Genomic DNA, 21,034 nt, shown 5'->3' with positions numbered 1-21,034 from the left:
AATCAGTGTGTGTGTGTGTGTGTAATTGAATCTGTGCTATTCATTAATAATAATATGTTCCTCAGAACTTGGCTGTGGATATTCCACAGTATGACAATAAAACGTCACATGGACAATACACAGGGTTTGTCTTATATGTGGTTTCCATTTGTTGTATTGACCAGAATCTGTCCCTTATTTGTGTCTAAATTATTAAGCAATGAGACAATACAACCGGTCCAACACAGAACCTTGTTGGATTCCGCACATTCCTCAAACCAGTACATATAAACATTATAATAGGAGGAAGGCGAAGACAAATTTTGAATGTTTCTCCAGGGGAACGTACACCGTTTGGCATTTCCTTGGGCGTACCCACGCTTCGATGGCCCATTCACGGTTTCATCCTCAGGATGTCACTTCAATGGGATCGCTTCCTGTCTGGATCCCTCTGCTCCCTGGTTGGTCATAGTCACTGTTCATCTATGTGCGCCCCTTCCTGCTATGATTGGTCAGTGAGTGAGTCCACCACACAGTCCCCATCCCTGCATGGGTTCCTCCAAATCCATCTGTTCCCTCAGGATTTCTGTGCCAAGAAATAAGACCCACTGGAGTTCCATTTGAAAGGGACTGCCGGCTTTTTTTTATTGGTGGCATTCTTTCGAGGATTTAACTCATTGGTTGTGGAATTCCATTACAGTTTGTAATCTTGCTGCTAGCACTAAAGGCCTTGGGGCTCCTGTCCAATATGTGCGGAGAGCCTTCAAGTCACTAAGCTCACAGTATCGTGTGGGAGAGCTCCCTTTCCAGTTCTAAGTGAAACTGCCCACAAAGATTGTGCAATATAGCAGTGACCTGAACCTAACAATAAGGGGGTTGTTTTTGTTCAGTCTTACAGAAACAATATGTGTTTGACTATGTTGATTGAGGTTTTTACTTCTGCAATAATAAAACTCCCAAACTGTAATCGCAGGGGGGGGGGGGGGATACGAGTCCCAGAGTTCTCCTCTCGTCTCCCAGACTCTAGTAGTAGTCTTCATAGTTCTTGGGGTTGAGGCAGTAAAGGATGGCTCCCCCGAAGGAGAAGATGGTGGACCCCCAGGCCAGGCCGTACCCCCAGTTGAACTCATGGTACACCCTCAGATGGACTGTCTCAATGAACTTGATGGGGAAGAGCACCAGGCTGCAGACCTGTAACACCACTGTATGCATGCAGGACAGTGGTTAGGAGGACAGTGGTATTAGGCTACAAAGTAACACCACTGTATGCATGCAGGACAGTGGTTAGGCTACAAAGTCAACTATCAGGTGAAAATATTTAGTGCTGGAGTTTAAAGTGGGTATAATTGTTTCTCCCCCTCTTCTTTTGATAAAATAAGTAGTAGTAATAATACAACTTTATTTGTATAGCACCTTTCATGACATGAAATGCAGCTCAAAGTGCTTTACAGAGCAATAGAGGATAAAAAGGAAAAGAAAAGGCATCAAACAACATTAAAATAATAGCAGTGAATAAGGCAATACAGTGAGGACATGAACAACAACAAGGATTTTAAAAGTGTAGAAGTAGGTCTGAGCTGTGCTTTACAAATGTCTACAGAGGCTGCCTGTCGAAGGTATAGTGGGGGGAGTGGGGATATCTATTATCTATGATCTACCCTATTGTCCTGAATATAAGACTGGTTTATTTTTCAATGGAAAACGGGGTTGTATAATCGGGGACTAGACTATTTCACATTCAATGTTCTTTTTCCACAAATGAGTCTTGAAAAATGGGGGTAGTCTTATAGTCAGAGTCGTCTTAAATTTGGCGCAATACAGGTATTATCCAAAAGTAATCATTGCTATAGTGTTTGGTCAGTAACAGGCATCTCCCTGTCTCTATATTTTCAGGTCTGGAATGGGATACCATACCAATGTCATCCAATTAATAGTGAGAATTCATGCAGGATACAAGATAAACAAGTGAAATTGTAAGTGATTAAACAAAATACGAGTAGACAAAATTGGAACACTATCCAATTTAAGCAGAAACATTCTCTCTCTCCTGATTGGATGAAATTGGTGACCCAGACACACCCGGAAATGTAATTTCTGTTTATTAGATTGCTGGAGAGACGGGGAGGGGGGAGACCCAAGCAATGATCACAATGAGAATATAGAGCTTTCACTTTCACAACAAAAAAATAAATCACACTTGTGTGAAGTTAGGGGCGCACACTGTCTTTATATCATATCGGCCACATGACGTCTTACATAATCATTTGGTGCCCTAAACAAACATTAAAGTCCATAGACTTGGCTGGCTCCCTAAAGAGCTCTAAACAATATCCTCAAAGTCCATAGACTTGGCTGGCAGATGATTTACGTCAAGTGAAGTTACGTAAAGCTTTAACGTTAAACATCCCATAGACTTGGCTGTCATATGATGTAATCTTCAAAAGCCATGCATTGGAGGGGCTGGCGCCCCTCAAAAGAATAAATAATCACACACCTTTATTCTGAGAACATGAAAATTGGGGAAAGCACACCGTTTCTTCACACTGGGAGTGTGAAAAACTGTTGTAAATTACTGTTATAAATTACACGCAATAAATTCATACTTTAAATCAAGCTCCCACTTTAAGGCAGAATTAAAGGGACACTTCACCCTTTTGCAAAAACTATGTTAATGACTTTAACTCTTTCCTGGGGTCTTTATGTGTGCAATATGTGGTTTTAGATATTTCAGATTTTAGCAGTGTCCATGATGTCATGGACACTGGGCTCACTTCCTTCCTGAACTACAATTACCATAATGCTTTGGTGCACTGCTCCTCCTTGTGGATAGGGGTAGGGCTGTCTTACTGAGACAACATTAGTTGTAGTCCAGTAAGTTAAAAAGGGTGAAGTGTCCCTTTACATTTTAAACTATACTATGCTGGGGGTTTCATTCTGTCTTTTTATTTTACTTCCCTCAACCTAATTCCCAACCTAGTGGCTTTACCTTATATCTTAAGTGAACGTGTGTGTGTGTGTGTGTGTGTGTGTGTGTGTTTACCTGCGACGAACAACATCACGGCCACAGGCTTGTAACATCGGCTCCTGCATCGAGAACATAGGGAGGCCAGCGCCACTATGAAGGACAGCAAAATGAGGACTGCTCCCCCCAGTAACATGGCCAGCGTGGCTATCTGCCAGTCTGTGCACACACACACACACACACACACACACACACACACACACACACACACACACACACACACACACACACACACACACACACACACACACACACACACACACACACACACACACACACACACACACACACAAGAAAGAGTGGTTCAAGGCATGAAATCACACTGAGGTGCTATTTACACGAGGATGGTGTTCATATAAAACGTCAAAATCGTTTTCTGCTGTCATTTAGACGAGAACCGTGTTCTCAGGAGGTGAAAACGCAACGAAGTGAAACCACCTCCCAGAGTGGAAATCTTTGAGAACGCCGTTTCCTATGGTCTCCATATAAACAGGCAAAACGGTGAATCCGCAAAACTTATGACATCATGGCTCACGTTGGCTCACAGCGCATATGTTTATTACATTGACGCAGAGCAATATCATTATGATATAATGGAGTTCCTGAACAAGCCTCCCTCCTCGCCTACAAAGTGATGCTCATCAGCGATGTTGAATGTAAAACCATGATGTAAATAAAAAGCCTTGTGATAGACGGCAGCCGCGGCAGCAGCGTTTATTTAATAAATATATATCATCCCGTGGCACGCTCAGAGCAGTGTTGCGCCGCTTGCGTCTTCTTCTTGTATGTGGGTGACCTGTCTATTTGGCAGCCCGTTATCGCCACCTAGCGACAGTATAGCATAATAGCACATTATATCATAACGTGTGCGTTCTCGTGTAAAGGGTAAGAAAAAATGAGAACGCAACGGGACTTTGATGTGTTATATGGAGATGGTCGCCGTCTAAAAGAGGCCTGAGAAAGGGACACTGGAAGCTAAAACAGAAGGGAATATAGCGGAGTGGTTCTCAAAGTGGGGTCCGGGAAATCCCGGGGGTCTTTGAGGGGGTTCCCGGCAAAATGAGGATCAGGTTATTTTTCGCTGATCGACGTGTTGAGAGCTTGCAGATCTGTTTTCTTCACGTCAAGATGCAGATCCTCATCTCAAGGGCCACCATCTCCTCAAATGGGGTCCTTGACACGAGAACCACTGCTTTAAAACAGTCTACTGTGTTGACAGGAGGGAGGAGGACTGAGGGGTGGGAAGTGATCGATGAGGTGGTATTGAAAGAGTGTGTGTGTGTGTGTGTGTGTGTGTGTGTGTGTGTGTGTGTGTGTGTGTGTGTGTGTGTGTGTGTGTGTGTGTGTGTGTGAGTGTGAGAGAGAGAGAGAGAGAGAGAGAGAGAGAGAGAGAGAGAGAGAAAGGGCTAGAGAGTGTGAGTGAGAAGAGACTGAAGACAGTAAAATAGGTCAGAGTAGGGCTGGGCTATGACTCTAAAATAATTACACGATTTACGAACGATTAAAAAAGTGAAAATTGCGTGTCTACAAGCTCACAACACATATATGTTGTTTTCACTACTTTTGAATGCCACCCATTATACAACAAAGTATAATAAAGTATAAAGTGGTTAAATATATATTCAGTGATTTCACTTAATTCTTATTTTTTTGTTTTGTTGTGATAATCCTCCCTACTATAGAGTGTGCTGACCATATAAGGAGTTCCTCCCTGCCCGCAGTTAACCCCTGGGGGTAAAAAAAAGCCCTAGGTTTCATTTTTGGGTAGGTGGCCCAGCCTTCATCCAATCAGGATGAGAGGGGCCTTCCGCCAATCATGATCAAGCGGGGGCGGGCCTTGGTGTGTGTGCTGTTGGACTGTTGCGTGTCCCCCCACTGTAGAGCGTGTGCATGTGCACATCTTGTTACCGGGGCGGACCGGGGGGGTTTCTAACTCACCCAAATCACTGAATGCTCCTTTAATCAGACTAATCAATTTAGTCAATTATAAACAAAAACAAATAAATCACACCCGTGTGAAATGAGGGGTGCTCCTCTAATCATCATCAAGAATGGTGGTCCCTTATTGGCCAAGGGTTCCCACCGACATATGCCGATTTGCTCAGACACATATGACGTAAATTCTCTGTTTGTTCAAACACAAACATTAGTTCTCCGTTCATTGTCGATGGCATTTAATGTTTGTGTTAGGACAAAAATCTACACTATAGCTGAATATAGGAGGGGCTCTAGCACCCCTCAAAAACATGTATTTTAAGTTTTTCGTGTAGGTTTTCCGTAAATCCTGCTTCTTAAGATTATGTCGGTTATAGGTTCAACTTCAACATTTCGATTTGTATATATTTTTGGTTAATAGCCCAGGCCAAGGTCAGGGGGTACGTTGGTGAGAGGCACAGTAACATAAGCCTGCTAAGTCTCACAGAGATGCCTGCTCACAGGCACACTGGGTCAGACACCCAGAAGAATGACCCCCCCCCCCCCCATGATATGATAACAAGCTCTGTGATGAGTTACTGCAGCAAGCTATTTGTGGCTTCTGTGATAATAAGGAGAGGCTGAAGCAACTCCTCATAAACATATTCTGAGAAGCTGGCAACAGCTTGCAGTGTTTCTGATGTGAGCCACTGGGGATGGGGTTGGGAAGGGGGGGTTCATGGTGAATGGCTGAAGAATGTGAACCATGTGGTGAATAACACTCAGCCCAGCGTGGCAGATACAAGCTAAAAAGAAGCAAATTGCACACATGCATGGGCAATTGGGCATACATGCACTTGTGCGCGCACACACACACACACACACACACACACACACACACACACACACACACACACACACACACACACACACACACACACACACACACACACACACACACACACACACACACACACACACACACACACACACACACACACACACACACACACACACAGTACCTCAGTGCTCATTTATCTCCGAGACTAGGGCTACATTGCAGAATAGATCTTCTATTAACTATTTAAAAACAAATCTTTCTCTTTTTTATATTGTCACAATACAATCACAATCAAGGTAGTTGGTCAAAACATAAAATTAGATTTTGTCTAAATCACATAGGCTACTGTATCTGAGGGAGTAAACATGTTTACACTCTGTGTTAAAATAACAGAGGATTTTTACTGTGCACAGAGGCTCAGTAATGAGTCCCAGTGCAGCAGAACAGCGATGTGATTCTACGCGGCAACTCAGATAACGGGTAACTCTCCCTCGTGTCTGATGCCAGGTCAGCAACATTCTCAGCATTTCATTCAGAAGTACTCGAAAAACACTCGACCACAGCACACAGACTGGAAATAGCTGTCTAGTCGCTCTGACCCTCCTGCTCTCTCTATCCTCCCTGGAATGTCAGCAGGGAAATTAAATATGTTTAGAAAAAGTGGACGACTGGACAAAAGGAAATTGGCTACTTATATATATCACTAAATGCATTTTGGTATTGAGTATTTTAACTAGCGTTGACGGGATCAATGAAGACATAGCCTATGCTGGGTTAATTGGAGTGAGCACAAGAAATCAATATAATGATGGCAAAACGGCTTAGTTGGAAACTGACCTAACAGCATAAGGTAAACCAGGGGGGGGGGGGGACTGCTGAGAGAAGTATAGGACAGTGTTGAGAGATTAGCTCAGGGCTGAACTGAAAACAGGAGGCCTATATGTAAACAGACAGGGGATGTTATGATGAGGTATTTGATTACACGGGAGGAAATAATTTAGTACAGTCAGGGGACAACAATAAATAACTTCAAAGGTGAAAGGGGGATTGGTCCATCATATGGCTGTATCAAGCTTTATAGAGACTTAGAGAGGGTGGAAAAGTTCACATCCCAATTATTTCCTCGAGTTGAACATAGTATATATTGTCCATTATTGGGGCCAGGAACAAGATTAAGCATTGCCAAGAATATTTCTTCTCTAGTGAGGCAGAAAATCATTAAAACATCCTCCAGCGGGGAGAAAGTGACAGAAAGTAAGCTGCTTAAAGTACAGTCCCCAATCATGTTGGAAGGAAACTATATTCCGGGGGCCTAGCGTCTCAAACATAAACAAACATCAACTTCGTTTGACCAAATAAGGCATAGGATTTAGGTATTAAAAATGGCCCCTTGTCACCACAGGATGTTGGAAGGAGACCACAAAAAGCAGAGCTCCCGTTCGGTCTCCAGCTTCAACAACAAGAAGGCAACCTCACAGAATGACCCTGGCCTTGACTTTCTATTTCGTAACCTCACTGGCTGCTTCTCAGAGTGGGGGCAAGACACTTGACACACCTCCCTCTATTCCCATCCTTCAAATTACTTCTCCTTCTGGTTGAGTTTGTTGCTTTTGTACCAATTACTCTGTGGAGAGAAGAGATTGCACTGGGGCAACCGCAGTCTTATCGGCACGTCCCACTAAAACAGCAGCATGCGCAAAGACATCTCATCTCCACAGATTTGGGACAAGCCCTGTATGCTGTGTGAGATATACCGTATAGCCAGAGTGGCAGTGCCTGAAGGGCAGGAAGCAGGATAGGACAGGATAGGATATCACTCTATTAATCCCCCAGTGGCAAAACTACTAATCTGAGCCCAGTGTGATAAGAGATGGAAACGCAAGATACGGTATGTGATCAAATCAGAGTATTAATTATGACCCCCTCTGCATTTGTAAGGGGCTGTCAAAGCTGTTAATCAAAAATCCTTTGGAGGCTTTTGTCTGAAACAATGGAGGAACAGTGTCATCAAAGAGGACCCCCTTCTCATCACCTCTCTCTCCAACTTCTCAGTGTTCTGTCTTTCTATGCAGCAAAATCTGTAAAAATAAAAAGACCTATAAAGGGTTTATATTTTACACAATAATTTCGCTGTACATTGCACATTTGTCTGTCTCTTATCTCAACATCTCTCTGCCTTTCAGTCTGTCTATGTGTTTCTCATCTCTCTGCCTTTCAGTCCGTCTCAGTCTCTCTCACACCCATCATCACTGCACACAGTACTGGAATCAGAGAGGGCACACTCACACACTCGTTCCACATTCGCGTCTTCCCCTCTCACTGACCTGGTATCAGCTGCAAATGTTCTTGCATGAATGTTCCAAATTCCTGGGACTAACATCAACTTTGTATATTATACACTACTTGTGTGTGTCCATGAGTTTGTGTGTGTGCCGTGCATGTGACTGAATCGCCTGTGTAGGCTACTGCATGTGTGAATGTTTGTGATTGATTGTGTGTGAGTGTCTATGACTCTCATTGATATACTGTATCCTTATTTACATTGCATAATAGGCCTTTCATGTTTTCTCTGACATACACAAAGTAAACAAGGTCAGGACATCGCCTCTAGCTGCCAGAAGGGGTTCCAAACTAACAGGATTTATTTAATCCCAGGAGCATGACACTGAGAAAATATTGAGTGTAGAAACTGATTACTGGGATTCAAATCAATAAGCCTAGGCAAGCACAAGCCGGAGGAAATTGGCAGTTTGCTGTGTTCATTTACTGCAGTATGCTTCTGTCGCTACTGCCGAGTGCTGACACGGAGACTACATGTCTCTTTATATGGCACTTTGTCTACTCTGACAGGAGAGGCCTGGAGCCAGTATGACCCCAGTGTTACTCATCCCTCAGACAGAAAGAAAACATTTTGTCAGCTGAACAGAAACAGTTATTCACTGCCCAGCACACAAGACTCTTGTCATGGACAGCATCAGAGACATAAATCGAAGGGGCTATAATCGAAGCAATGGAATGCTTCAGGGAAGCTTCCGTGTGGACTACCCAAGTTTCCCTTTTTAAAGTGGAAAAAAGCATTGCTAGAATGAGCTACTTGTTTCCCTGGTTACTAATCTCCCGGCATTTGGATCTCTGGGGAGCTTGCCTCTCAAAGTCGCCCTCACTCCTTGGCCGGTGGAGGAACCTATACAAAGGCTCACTTTGAGAGCAACAAAAGACAGAATGAAACCCCAGCTGGACCTATCCTAGCCAGGCAAAATTCCCACATCATTCTGCGCCGATCAGCGGTGCACTGAACAAAAAGGTTAACCAAAGAAAACCAAAAGGTAGCTTATTCAGACTTTGATGACGGAGAGGTTCAAGAATAAACTTTTATAGACTATTATTTTCCACCTGGAGATGAATACAGTGCCCATTGTTCCAAGTCTCTATATGTAACCTTTGAAAGTGTTACTTTGTTATACGCTATGCTAATTAAGAAAGTAGCCTAAAACGGTTAAGTTATTTCTAATTATGTGACTTGCTTAATGTGATTGTGAACAGAAGTTACAGACTGAACCGATGCACCATGCAGGGCACTATGTGCAGTGATCCTTCTTTGTTATCGCTCTGATGATTTAAATATGAATGTCTGTTCTACTCGGAGAGGGTCCCAAATATGAACACAATTACATTCTAACTAATTTCAATCCTAAAAAAAACCATAGTGAACATTTCAATGTGTGATTATGTGATATCATCCCAGACTCACAGTAAAATCCTGTGTTATCCAGTAGCTCCGTGTATACTAAAAACATTTAGTATACACTTAACTGACCCTTTAAAATACTTGTAAATGTTTGTTTAATGATTTATAAGATAATATTAATAATTATTTAATAGATCATGAACAACCCGTGATACTTAGGCTAAGGTTTCTCTGAGAAAGTAATAACATTATATTATATTATTAATTATAATATTATAGTTATACAGAAAATTCAGCGATTCATGACTCTCACCAGATGCCAGCGGGGACTTGCAGGACCACTCCACGGAGCTGACGGGTTTCCAGCAGGACTGCCACAGAGACTGGTAGTACTGGTCGTCCGCCGTGACCCAGGCGGGACTCACCACGGCGCCCACGTCCAGGCACAGGGCGAGAAAGACGCACATCGTTCCCACCAACTTCAGGGGCGTCAGCGCCGAGACGCGCACCTCCTCGGTACCGCTCGCGTCGGATGAGGCCATGTTCGGTGGTTCACGGGCTGCGATGATTTTGACTACATCAGTCTTCTTCCCTCCGTGAGATGCGCTGGGGCTCTGTAGATTCTAAAAGTCCAGCGAAGTATTCCGTGTTTCCACTTCTCCCCCCAGGGATCCCTCTCACTCAGACTGATCGTAGCGGGATGGGATGGGGAGGCAGCAGATCAGATCAGTCAATGTTCTAGGCTCGTCAAGCGAGACCTACTAGCCTATGTAACTTCCGGAGTGACTGTGAGCTGCTGTGATAGGAGAAGGATATCAAATGGAACACAACCACTCTAAAGACTATCGTGTGATTCCTACACTATCTGGCTGCATCTTGGTCGGTAGGGCCTACATATAGGCTAAATTGATTTGAAGATTCTGACTTTATTTTACTTAAAATTTTTATCCCACGATTGTGCAACCCATTTTTTCAACCAGTGTCAATTATCTAATGTAGCCTAATGTGACAGGGGAGAGTTTCTCCGGCTGGACGTAGCGCATGGAAGGAACATGTTATTCTGACCAGTTCCTTTCCCCTCAATCAGGCTGGCCAGGGGGAGGTATATAGTTTAGAGACCTTTACTGGCTGCATGTTTTTTGTGACGGTACCTATAGTACCTGGGCCTAGGCCTAAGGGACACGGGGAGAACATGCAAACTCCACACACTAAGAAAGGCCCTTTTGCCAACCCCGCCTCGGCCCTCGGGTATGGGCACTGATTAAATTCTATACATTTCGTTTTGATTGTTCCAATATACAGCCATTTGAATTGAATAACAGATAAGTTGACTAATGTTACAGTTTTCTTGATGAATAATAAGAGCAAGCGCTTGTTGAGGCATATGCAGTGAGTCAGTCAAGGCAATGGATTTACGGATTTATTGGTTTCAAAATTGTCAAAAAGAAAAATACCAAAGGCCACTTTGTTTTCACAGGTGTGCACCAGTATAGGCTAGCCCATAAGTTCTGGCCCATCTGAATAATTTAATAAAGTGTATTTAAAAGCAAAGGCCTCTTGACTGAAACGTGTCAGGGTTAATTATTTTTTCCTTTCCCCTCCACCATCACACCACCACCTTTTATACTTGGCATTTTACATTTTGTAGTTTTCTGACTTTCTCCCATGATCATGAAGAGCAGTCAAACAAACAACATTAATATATAGCTAGTTTTCTGTTTTAGAACAATATTAAATTATGTAGGCCTATGACCTTTTGTCTGAGAGTTGGATGTGAAAACCTATTTATAACTCTATATGTTGAAAACCTCAATAGGCCACATGTGCCACCATGCTTGATGTTTCATGTTTTCAATTATTTTCAATTCATTGAGGACAAATCGTTAAATCAAGACAAACCAACAATCTTGATTAACGGACAATTTAAGAAGAATTCGCTTTTATGTGTTGCAATGCTTTTAAATAAAAATAAAAAAATAAAAAAGACAGAAATGGGTATTGCAACAGCATTCTGTCCACATTCTGTTTGGATTTTGTGAGGAAAGCTTAATATTCTAACTTAATATTTTCGTATCATGACAATATATTTTGTCCAATGAGGTTTGTTTGGCGTTATATAAGTGTGGCCCCTGAGCAATGTTGAGTATGTAGCCCAGCTCTAGAGAAATTAAGGCAACACTGCCATCCAGTGGCACTTGGTGGAACACTAGAAGTCAGTGCTTTTGGGACTGATTTACCTCAACCTAGATTGTTGACTCAAATTCAAAGGAAAAGAGGGCGCTGTTTTTCCTTTATATGCCAACGCGTTCTCAGATTGGTCTCAACCTGACAGAGCAATATTGGACAGTTCACTCAATTAGAGTACAAATTCATCCCCATGAATTACTGGATAAGTACAATGTAATGGGTAATGGTATCAGGGAATGCTGGATAACTCACCGGCCCGAGTTGTCTTCACTTTCTGACATGGCGGGGTGAGTTGTCTGTACTTTCCGCTGGGGCAAGTTGGGCGAGTTGGTAAAGGGAAAAGACGGACAGCTCACCCCGAAAGTCCGGACAACTCAGTTGTCTTCACTTTCTGACATTGGGTATGTCCACACCACTCTGAGTTGTCTGTATTGCCTACTTCCACTCGCCTCTGTGTGCGTGCGTGTGTGCGCACGCATGCGTGCGGCTTGTAAAATCCACACACACAGCTGCAGGCAGATTGAGTGCTATCCTTACTTTCATCCAGCTTTCATCAAGGAAGCTCTTAGAAGGAAGTGAAGTGGTCACGTGACTGGGCTGCGCCATGACACTTTCATGGACACTTTCATGGGAGCCAAAGTCCAGGGGCCAAGCGAGATTTTGGTACCATTTTGGTGGCCGTACATTCTTTATATTTTTGTCTTCCTACATGTCTCTAGTTTATATTTTGGTATGATAACCCTTCCAATTCAGTAGCTTAATGCCAGTTATCACTCTTTAGTCTTTAAACAAACCTACCCCCTATGAAACTGTGTGTATATCCTTTATATGACTTCTAGACAATACTTTTTGGAAACCAGTGGTCTTATAAAGAGTTGATCCTAAGGTCATTTTCTCAGTAGAATCCATTTCTGCTCACGACTTTTTTGTATTGTGCATATTTAATTAGATAATTTGCATATTTGAAGATATTAGTGGAAATAATTGCACGATCAATCAAATTAAAGTTGAATATGTTCAAAGGGTATAAAACATACGTGGAAACAAATAGTAGAGATATTTCTGTGTCCTTCTGGCAATGTACGCAAGAAATCTGGTGCCGATCGGCCCAACGGTTTGCGAGGTATTGGCCGTAGCAAATGTATACATCATTTGGCTATAGACAGAGAGAGAATTTTGGCTCCAGGCTTTCCCTGAATGTAAACAGATTATCTTAAGGTAGTTTTCTCAGCAGAATCCATTTCTGCTCATGACGTCTTTGTACTGTGCATATTCAATGAGATAATTTGCATATTTGAACAAATTAGTGTAAATAATTATATCATCAATCAAATTAGGGGTTTGCAACATTAGCCCCATAAAATAACACACACAGATGGCTGATTTAGTTATAAGTTTTACTTCCATGTGATTTAAACCAGTAGTCAACAAACAATGAATATGCCGCCAATGTGCTTAAAAGTTGAATAATAATAATAAATAATAATAATAATAATAATCATGTTTTCATCAACAACAAAAAAATTGGGCAAACTTAATCACAATCGTCCATATCACTATCATTCATCTGTAAATCCTCTTCTAGTTCATTTGCTTGGTTGCTGCAGGTTTGCAGCTTGCACATGTCTGTGCATCTCAGACCATTTCCAAGGCATGGGCAGTCTCCTAATTTGCATGAGCGTGCACATGAGCAAGACAGCAGGTCCAACACAGCCTCTAGTGCAGGTTTACCTCGCATCCAGTCCACAGCCAGATCCCCATCATCAAACTTCCATCCATGATCTGTTGGATGTGGTACACTGGGATTGGTCTCCAAACACCGCCGCCAGATAGCAGCCTGATAGTTTGCCCGTAAGGCATGCATGAAGAGACAATCTTCACAAGGGGGAAGTTGACTGTACGGCATACTATAGCACGCCGTTTTTCATCATTTTTAAAGGATTTGAAAAAAATGAAAAAAACATGGGTTATAGCCCATCGTTTTTTGAATTTTTGAAAAAAGAATTATCCTCGTTTTTCATCATTATTTTTTGACCATGGGCTAGCCCATACCGTACGGCATACTATAGCACGCCGTTTTTCATCATTTTTGGGGATTTGAAAAAAAGAAGAAAAAAAACACATGGGTTATAGCCCATCGTTTTTAGAATTTTTGAAAAAAAAAGTTTATCCTCGTTTTTCATCATTTTTGACCATGGGCTATAGCCCATACCAAACGGCATACTATAGCACGCCGTTTTTCATCATTTTTAAAGGATTTGAAAAAAATGAAAAAGAAAAAAAAAACATGGGTTATAGCCCATCGTTTTTTGATTTTTTTTTTTATCCTCGTTTTTCATCATTTTTGACCATGGGCTAGCCCATACCGTACGGTAGGGCTGCGAATCTTTAGGTGTCCCACGATTCGATTCGATTCCGATTCTTGGGGTGACGATTCGATTCAAAAACGATCTTTTCGATTTTTCCGATTCTCGATTCAAAAAATATTTTTTTCCGATTCTAAAGCAGTTTTTTATTTTTATTAAAAACAATTAAATTGAATTTTAGCATGATCTACTCCAGTCTTCTGGCATGAAAGCAGAGTACATTTAGTAAAAAGCTTGTATAATTGTAAAGGTTTTATCAACTGAATGATTTAAACACACAAAGGTTAAATCCAAGAGTAAGAACATGTCTCATTTATTTAGCTTGCACAAATTTGAACCAGTACAAAAGTTACAAAATCTCTTCTCACTCAATACCAGAACAATACATTAGTATTAAAACAGGTGTAAAATAAATACAATTGGCAGGCTTAGCTTAGCTGGTAGTAAATGCACTATGCAGAAACCAAGGCCATAATGTATTGCATGCACAGGTAGTAGCCTACCTGTGCATTTTTTTCTTTTTTTCTTTGCACAAATGTACCTGTACCTGGGTACATTTCATTTGTGCAAAAAAAAAAAAAAAAAAAAGATTTTTGGAAAATGAGAATCGATACGGCATACTATAGCACGCCGTTTTTCATCATTTTTAAAGGATTTAAAAAAAATGAAAAAACATGGGTTATAGCCCATCATTTTTTGAATTTTTGAAAAAATAATTATCCTCGTTTTTCATCATTAATTTTTGACCATGGGCTAGCCCATACCGTACGGCAGGGTTCCCCAATTAATTTTCCTCAAGGGCCATATTTTGACTAGCGTACCAGGCTGGGGGCCGAGTCTGCATGCGCGAGGTCGAGGTCTTGCCCTGAAAATTCATTTTCAGGGCAAGACCCCATTTGAAAAGGATGCCCAGTTTGACATGCATAGGCTACTGACCCCCATTTAATGCCATTTATATCTGGGACCCTTAAAAAAAAAAAAAAAAAAAAAGAAACTTTTTTTTTTTTTTTTGAAATTCTTTTATGGGCCACAAGGGGGCGCTCTGTGGGCCGCAAATGGCCCGCGGGCCGCCTATTGGGGAACCCTGCCGTACGGCATACTATAGCACGCCGTTTTTCATCATTTTTAAATGATTTGAAAAAAATGAAAAAACATGGGTTATACCCCATCATTTTTTGAATTTTTGAAAAAAGAATTATCCTCGTTTTTCATCATTCTTTTCATCATTCTTTTTAATCCTCGTTTTTCATCATTTTTGACCATGGGCTATAGCCCATAGTACACAAACACACACACACACACCACACACACACACACAAAACATAGTTCCGTTTGATAGAGGGGCCAAAAATATACGAAAGTTGCACTAATATTTTATAAATAGGTCAACAATACAAATGACGTTAGTTTTGTGGATTAATTTACTTTAAATGCGTGACCCCCTGTGCCCCCCACAAAATGACCGGAACTACTTAATATTTTACCAAAACCAGACGGGACTCGGGCAATCAATTAAAGTAAAAAAACCTGAACTATCCCTAAGGCATAGGACAGTGGACTTGTGCTGGCAAAGTGTGAAAAGAGATGTCTTTAGTGTAAATTTAGCAACTGTTCAAGCAGTCTATGACCTCATGACCTGGCCCTGCTGAAAGCAATTCTCGCATACAGAGGCATTTCAAAGGACTGTAACATTGACAAAGATCACAGACGCATATATATTGCCTCCCCTGAGGGACTTTTTCAAATTAAATATATTAAACTAGAGTGAATAGCTTTGTCAGATAAATTGCCTTAGCATCTGACCGCCGGCCTTAACTGTATGACACTGGACCACCCTTTAGAATATAACTGTTACAATAGTAAATCAATCAACAATATCCCAAATCACAGACAATATCCATGCAGTCTAATATGATATGGATATACGGTAGGCCTAATATTGATACTAGGGATGTCCCGATCAATTTTTTTGGCTCTCAATCAGATTCCGATCATTTGAAAATGACGTGATCGACACTTTACCATATTCTCAATTCCTTAGACTGAAACGAATCTGTAACAGTCAGTCAGATTTTCAAAAAGAGAGAGACATCATGTACAGAAACTTTGTTGATAGAGGGTACCCCAAAAAATGTCACGGTTCGAGTCAAGACAGTGTAGGAGGACCCAAGTGCAAGATGAGAGGCAGAGGCAGCTCAGTTCAAATGAAGATAATTATTATATCAAGCCCGATGAGTAGGCAGTCAAAACACAGAACACGGAGTACAAAGGGAAACACTAAACTGGGAAAACTAGGGGTTCTGAAATACAGGGCAAACGAGGAGTCAAGGAACAAGGTACTACAACGAATACTCACAGTGACAAATAATAACGAACCAACGGAGAACTGAACACACAAGGGCATATAAATAGACATGGACTAACTAGACACAGGTGAAATACAACAGACAAATCAACACAGGGATTGGCTGGGAGAGTAACAGGACACAGGTGGGGAACACTACACTAATCACAGGTTAGACAAGGCAGGTAAACATGGGCAACACAGGAAACCAAGAGACACTAGATACTACAAAATAAAAAGGTAAAAGTACACAAAACAAGGAACATAGGGAAACACATCAGGGTGACAGAACAGGTCACGGATCATGACAAAAAATGGCTTGACTCTGCTTTAACTAAATTGAATAATCCTAACCAGGTTGCAAAGACCAAAAAGAAACATTCATGTGCCTGCATCACCACTTATAATCCTTTGAGCAACGATATACGTAGCATCATAGAGAAACACTGGCATGTTTTGTCAGCTGACCCTGAAGGTGCTAAAGTGTTTACTGACCCTCCTCTTTTCTCTCATTATAGATCTCAAAGCATCAGAGATTATATGGTGAAAGCAGACTGCTACAGCAACACACGGGGCGGTTGGATGGAGTCACCGGCTTCTACCCTTGTCTACATTGCGTGGCTTGTAAAAACTCCAAGAAAACGAACACATTTACTAGTGCAGTTACTAACAAACAATACACTATCAGACAATTTGTGAATTGTAGTTCCTTTAATGTAGTCTACATGGTCACATGTAAATGTAATCTACAGTACGTAGGCAAAACATCTAGGGCAGTCCGCACACGCATCATAGAACACATGAGTGCCATCAGACGCAAGGACATCAAATCTCCTGTCGCCAGACACTTCATGGAAGCCGGTCACTCCACAGCAGATCTGTCTTACACAGTCATTGGTCAAATTAAGACATCTAGAAGAGGGGGTGATTTAGACACTAAACTCCTCCAAACTGAGGTGCTATTTACACGAGGATGGTGTTCATAGAAAATGGCAAAGTCCCTTGCGTTCTCATTTTTTCGTACCCTTTACACGAGAACGCACACGTTATGCTATAATGTGCTATTATGCTATAATGTCGCTAGGTGGCGATAACGGGCTGCCAAATAGACAGGTCACCCACGTACAAGAAGAAGAACCCCTTCACGCAAGCCTGCGCAACACGGCTCCGTCTTTTTGGCAAATCTAGAACTTCCTGTTTGAGAGCTAGCAAATTTAAGACATCCGGTTGCTTTCAGAATAAAAGTGTCGTTAATTAAATAATGATTACATTACATTATTAGTATTATTATTACATTACAGCTATTGTAAAGACACACATTATGTTTCTGTGTAAAAATAAGTAATTAAATAACACAGAAACATAATGTGTGTCTTATAGCATCATTTAAATGCTTAATTTGTACTTTTAATGTGCAAATGAAACTTTTTTCAATACTCTAGAGGATACTCTTATTTTGAAGAGATGGTCTTAAATTTGCTAGCTTAGATTTGCCAAAAAACAGTGTAAGCGGCGCAACACTGCTCTGGGCTGACACTGACAGGCAAAAGCGCCACGGGATGGTATATATTTTATAATACATTAGGCTACATAAACGCTGCTGCTGCCGCCTATCACAAGGCTTTTTATTTACATCATGGTTTTACATTCACCATCGCTGATGAGCAGCACTTTGTAGGCGAGGAGGGAGGCTTGTTCAGGAACTCCATTATATCATAATTATATGGCTCTGCATCAATGTAATAAACATATGCGCTGTCAGCCAACGTGAGCCATGATGTCATAAGTTTTGCGGATTCACCGTTTTGCCTGTTTACACGGAGAAGGGATAAAACGCGTTCTCAAAGATTTCCACTCTGGAAGGTGGTTTCACTTTGTTGCGTTTTCACCTCATGAGAACACGGTTCTCGTCTAAACAACCACAGCAAACGGTACTTTATTTTGCCGTTTTCTATGAACACCATCCTCGTGTAAATAGCACCTGAATCTAGATGGATTTTCAAGTCTGTCAATCCAGGTGGCTTAAATGAAGATCTCTCCCTCCAGTTCTACCTATAAAGTAAAAAGTTATATTCAAAAAGTGATTATATAAGTCTGTCAACATGTGATGTATGTAATATTCTTGTTTTCTATATAACTGTGATTTTGTATATCCTTTCTGTAATGTCCACGCCCACAATCAGGTGATGTCACCAATTAGTAATTCTCAGCACCTGAGCTGTATTGTTTTGGAGTTGTTTAAAAGTAAGTTCTTTGTCTGTGAAAAACCATAGCACTGACGAAGGTCTGAGGACCGAAACGTTTGCTTTTTAATTGCACCTTGAGCACAGAGCACCATGAGCACAGCATGATAAAATAAAAGAAAATATATTTTTCTAAGTCTCAGTCTAAGGAGTTTTACTTCTTTTTCTATACGGTGAGCGAGTCTTTTCCAGTCAAAGTTTTCCTTATGTTTTTGAGACCACCGCTACCGTAGTTACGTTTGAAGAGAAAAAAAGGACGAAGAAAGGCGCAACAGTTTTCTCAGTGCTTCAGTGATCGACACTTTAACATGTGGACAGGAGGAGGCGGTATTCGAACCGCCGAGCCACGGATCGTTGGACGACCTAGCTGCTCTATCTCCTGACCCTTTAAAATAAAGTATTTGTTAAAAGTTGATTAACAACTTTCAGAATCAACTTTGTCACATCACAGGTTTACAGGTGTAAAATGTTTTTGTGCAAGCTCCATCATTTTTGTTATTGAAGGGCAGGAGAGATAAATAAAAACAAACAAAACACCTATCATTATGAAGATGTTTGCTGCATGAGCCAATCAAACATGATAAACTGTTATAAGTCCTTAACCAACTATTAACAAACACTTAACAAGTCATTGATAAATCATTAACTAACAGTTTGTGAATTATCTAACTAGTTATAACAGATAGTTATTCAATCAAAAGTGTTAGAGGGAATAATTATGAAACTATGAACAGAGCCACGTCTCTTGGTGAGAAGTGTGTCACTGACTCCTATTTTAAAAATAGAATTGTGTTTTGACCTAATAAACTTTGGTCCTGCCCTCAAACCATTTGCTGACAGCTGCTGCTGGGTTCACCATGGGGAGAGCCATGAGTACAATATTGTGCTCACTGCTGGGGCAGCCGCTTTACCTTCCGTACCATTGATTTTTCTCTTAACGTGGAGGAGGAGGACTTACACTCCTGAGTAGATGAGGCAGAAACCTGAGCAATCGAAGGCGGCGCCGTAATACTCTGTTTGGTCCAACAGCAAGCCTGCGCCAGGTATAAGACAGAACAAAGATGTAGCCATTCATTCAGGAGCAAATAGACAGTGACAAGTGGCCCTGCAAGCTTTGGCCAATTTCACGCACCGATATGCAAACCCCGCCTGAGTGCCCACATCATCAACATCGGTTGTCTTTTTGAGTGGTGCAACCACTCAAAAAGATAGACAGCTATGTGTGTACCTTTCCTGGGTCCCTGGCTGGCTGGCTGGCTGTCTCCGAGCATGAAAATAGCGTCTATCTATTACGACAGCAGGTGTGATGCATTCAGAGGTGTATAGTCTTGGAGTCAACCCCACGCTGTCATTGAATGAACGCCATAAGGTCAATGGCATGAAAGAGTCCTTCCGCACAAGTGATTAGATTGCTCTTAGGGTAGTACATTAGCAGATATTCAGTGACTCAGACAAATGGGGAGCCGTTAACGGCTTGGTACAATACTGTGACTCATTAATACAGACTAGTTTAAAAAGCAGGTGGCTTGCGCACATCCAGTTCCTGGCTGGTGCTGGACTAAAGGTAGATACATGAATGAAGAAAGATGTCCGCACACAGGCTCTGCTCCATTGGTGTTTTGTTTTATTTAAAACACCATTAGTTAAGTTTCATCAGGTGATTCCTCACCTGATGAAGGCCGTTCACACACACACTTTAAACACAAACTAAAAATTTCACACAGGACAAGCTCCCAGATAATGAAAAAAGTTAAAAAAGACTGCCAGTATGTTTGTGTTTTTGTGAGCTGAGAACATTTTTGTGTGTGCAAACTGTGCATCTGTGTATGTATGCGTGCGTGCGTGCGTATATTTGTACTACAAGTCAACTGTCCCTAGTGGCAAAGTCTTTCAAAGCAGCTGATTACAGATCACAATCAATAGAGGCCCCCTGGGGTACGCACACAAACGCACACGTGCTTGTCTGTGGCTCTCTCTCAGCAGAGAGAGACAGACCGACTGACAGACAGACAAAGAAAGACAGATAAGATTGTCCCTGGTCGACCACACAACACAAAGCAGTGTAACACAATATAGCTGTCCAAGTTGTTAGGAGTGCCCGTCTGCTGTGGTTTCTTCTGCAGTGGACAGAGACCCACTCATGCAAGCATGCAGGGGTGTGGATAGAAATGCTGTGCTCACGGACAACAGGCTACCATAATATTTAAGGGGCATTGAAAACACTTTCATGACAGTTTATCTATGAGTACTCGTCAATACAATTGATATGTTTATTTTTAAATGTGTAGCAGGGCTATATTATGAATTGACTATGCCATGCTCACAAATAGGAGTGAGGGACCCTACCATAGCATAGCATTAACCAGAATACTGTATGCTGGACAACTGGGTAACTGACCAAAGTAATATTGGTTGATTGATTGTAAGTATTTATTAACAGTTTGCAGAAT

General features: G+C 41.5%; 1 protein-coding gene across 1 annotated transcript; it reads right to left on the bottom strand.

The window, feature by feature from the left end:
* Window positions 1–111: 111 nt before the first annotated feature.
* Window positions 112–10,238, bottom strand: tmem47 (transmembrane protein 47). The gene is made up of 3 exons (XM_083766308.1): window positions 9,758–10,238; window positions 3,020–3,160; window positions 112–1,181 (listed from the first exon to the last, which is right to left on the bottom strand). The coding sequence occupies exons 1-3, from the start codon at window positions 9,984–9,986 to the stop codon at window positions 1,003–1,005; spliced, it is 549 nt and encodes a 182-aa protein (XP_083622434.1). The 5' UTR covers window positions 9,987–10,238; the 3' UTR covers window positions 112–1,002.
* Window positions 10,239–21,034: the final 10,796 nt, after the last annotated feature.

Source organism: Protomyctophum parallelum (genome assembly GCF_964188405.1).
Source record: "Protomyctophum parallelum genome assembly, chromosome: 6".
In the NCBI taxonomy this organism is placed as follows: domain Eukaryota; kingdom Metazoa; phylum Chordata; class Actinopteri; order Myctophiformes; family Myctophidae; genus Protomyctophum; species Protomyctophum parallelum.
The sequence above is the reverse complement of the archived record's forward strand: the minus strand, read 5'-3'. Positions and strand labels throughout refer to the sequence as shown.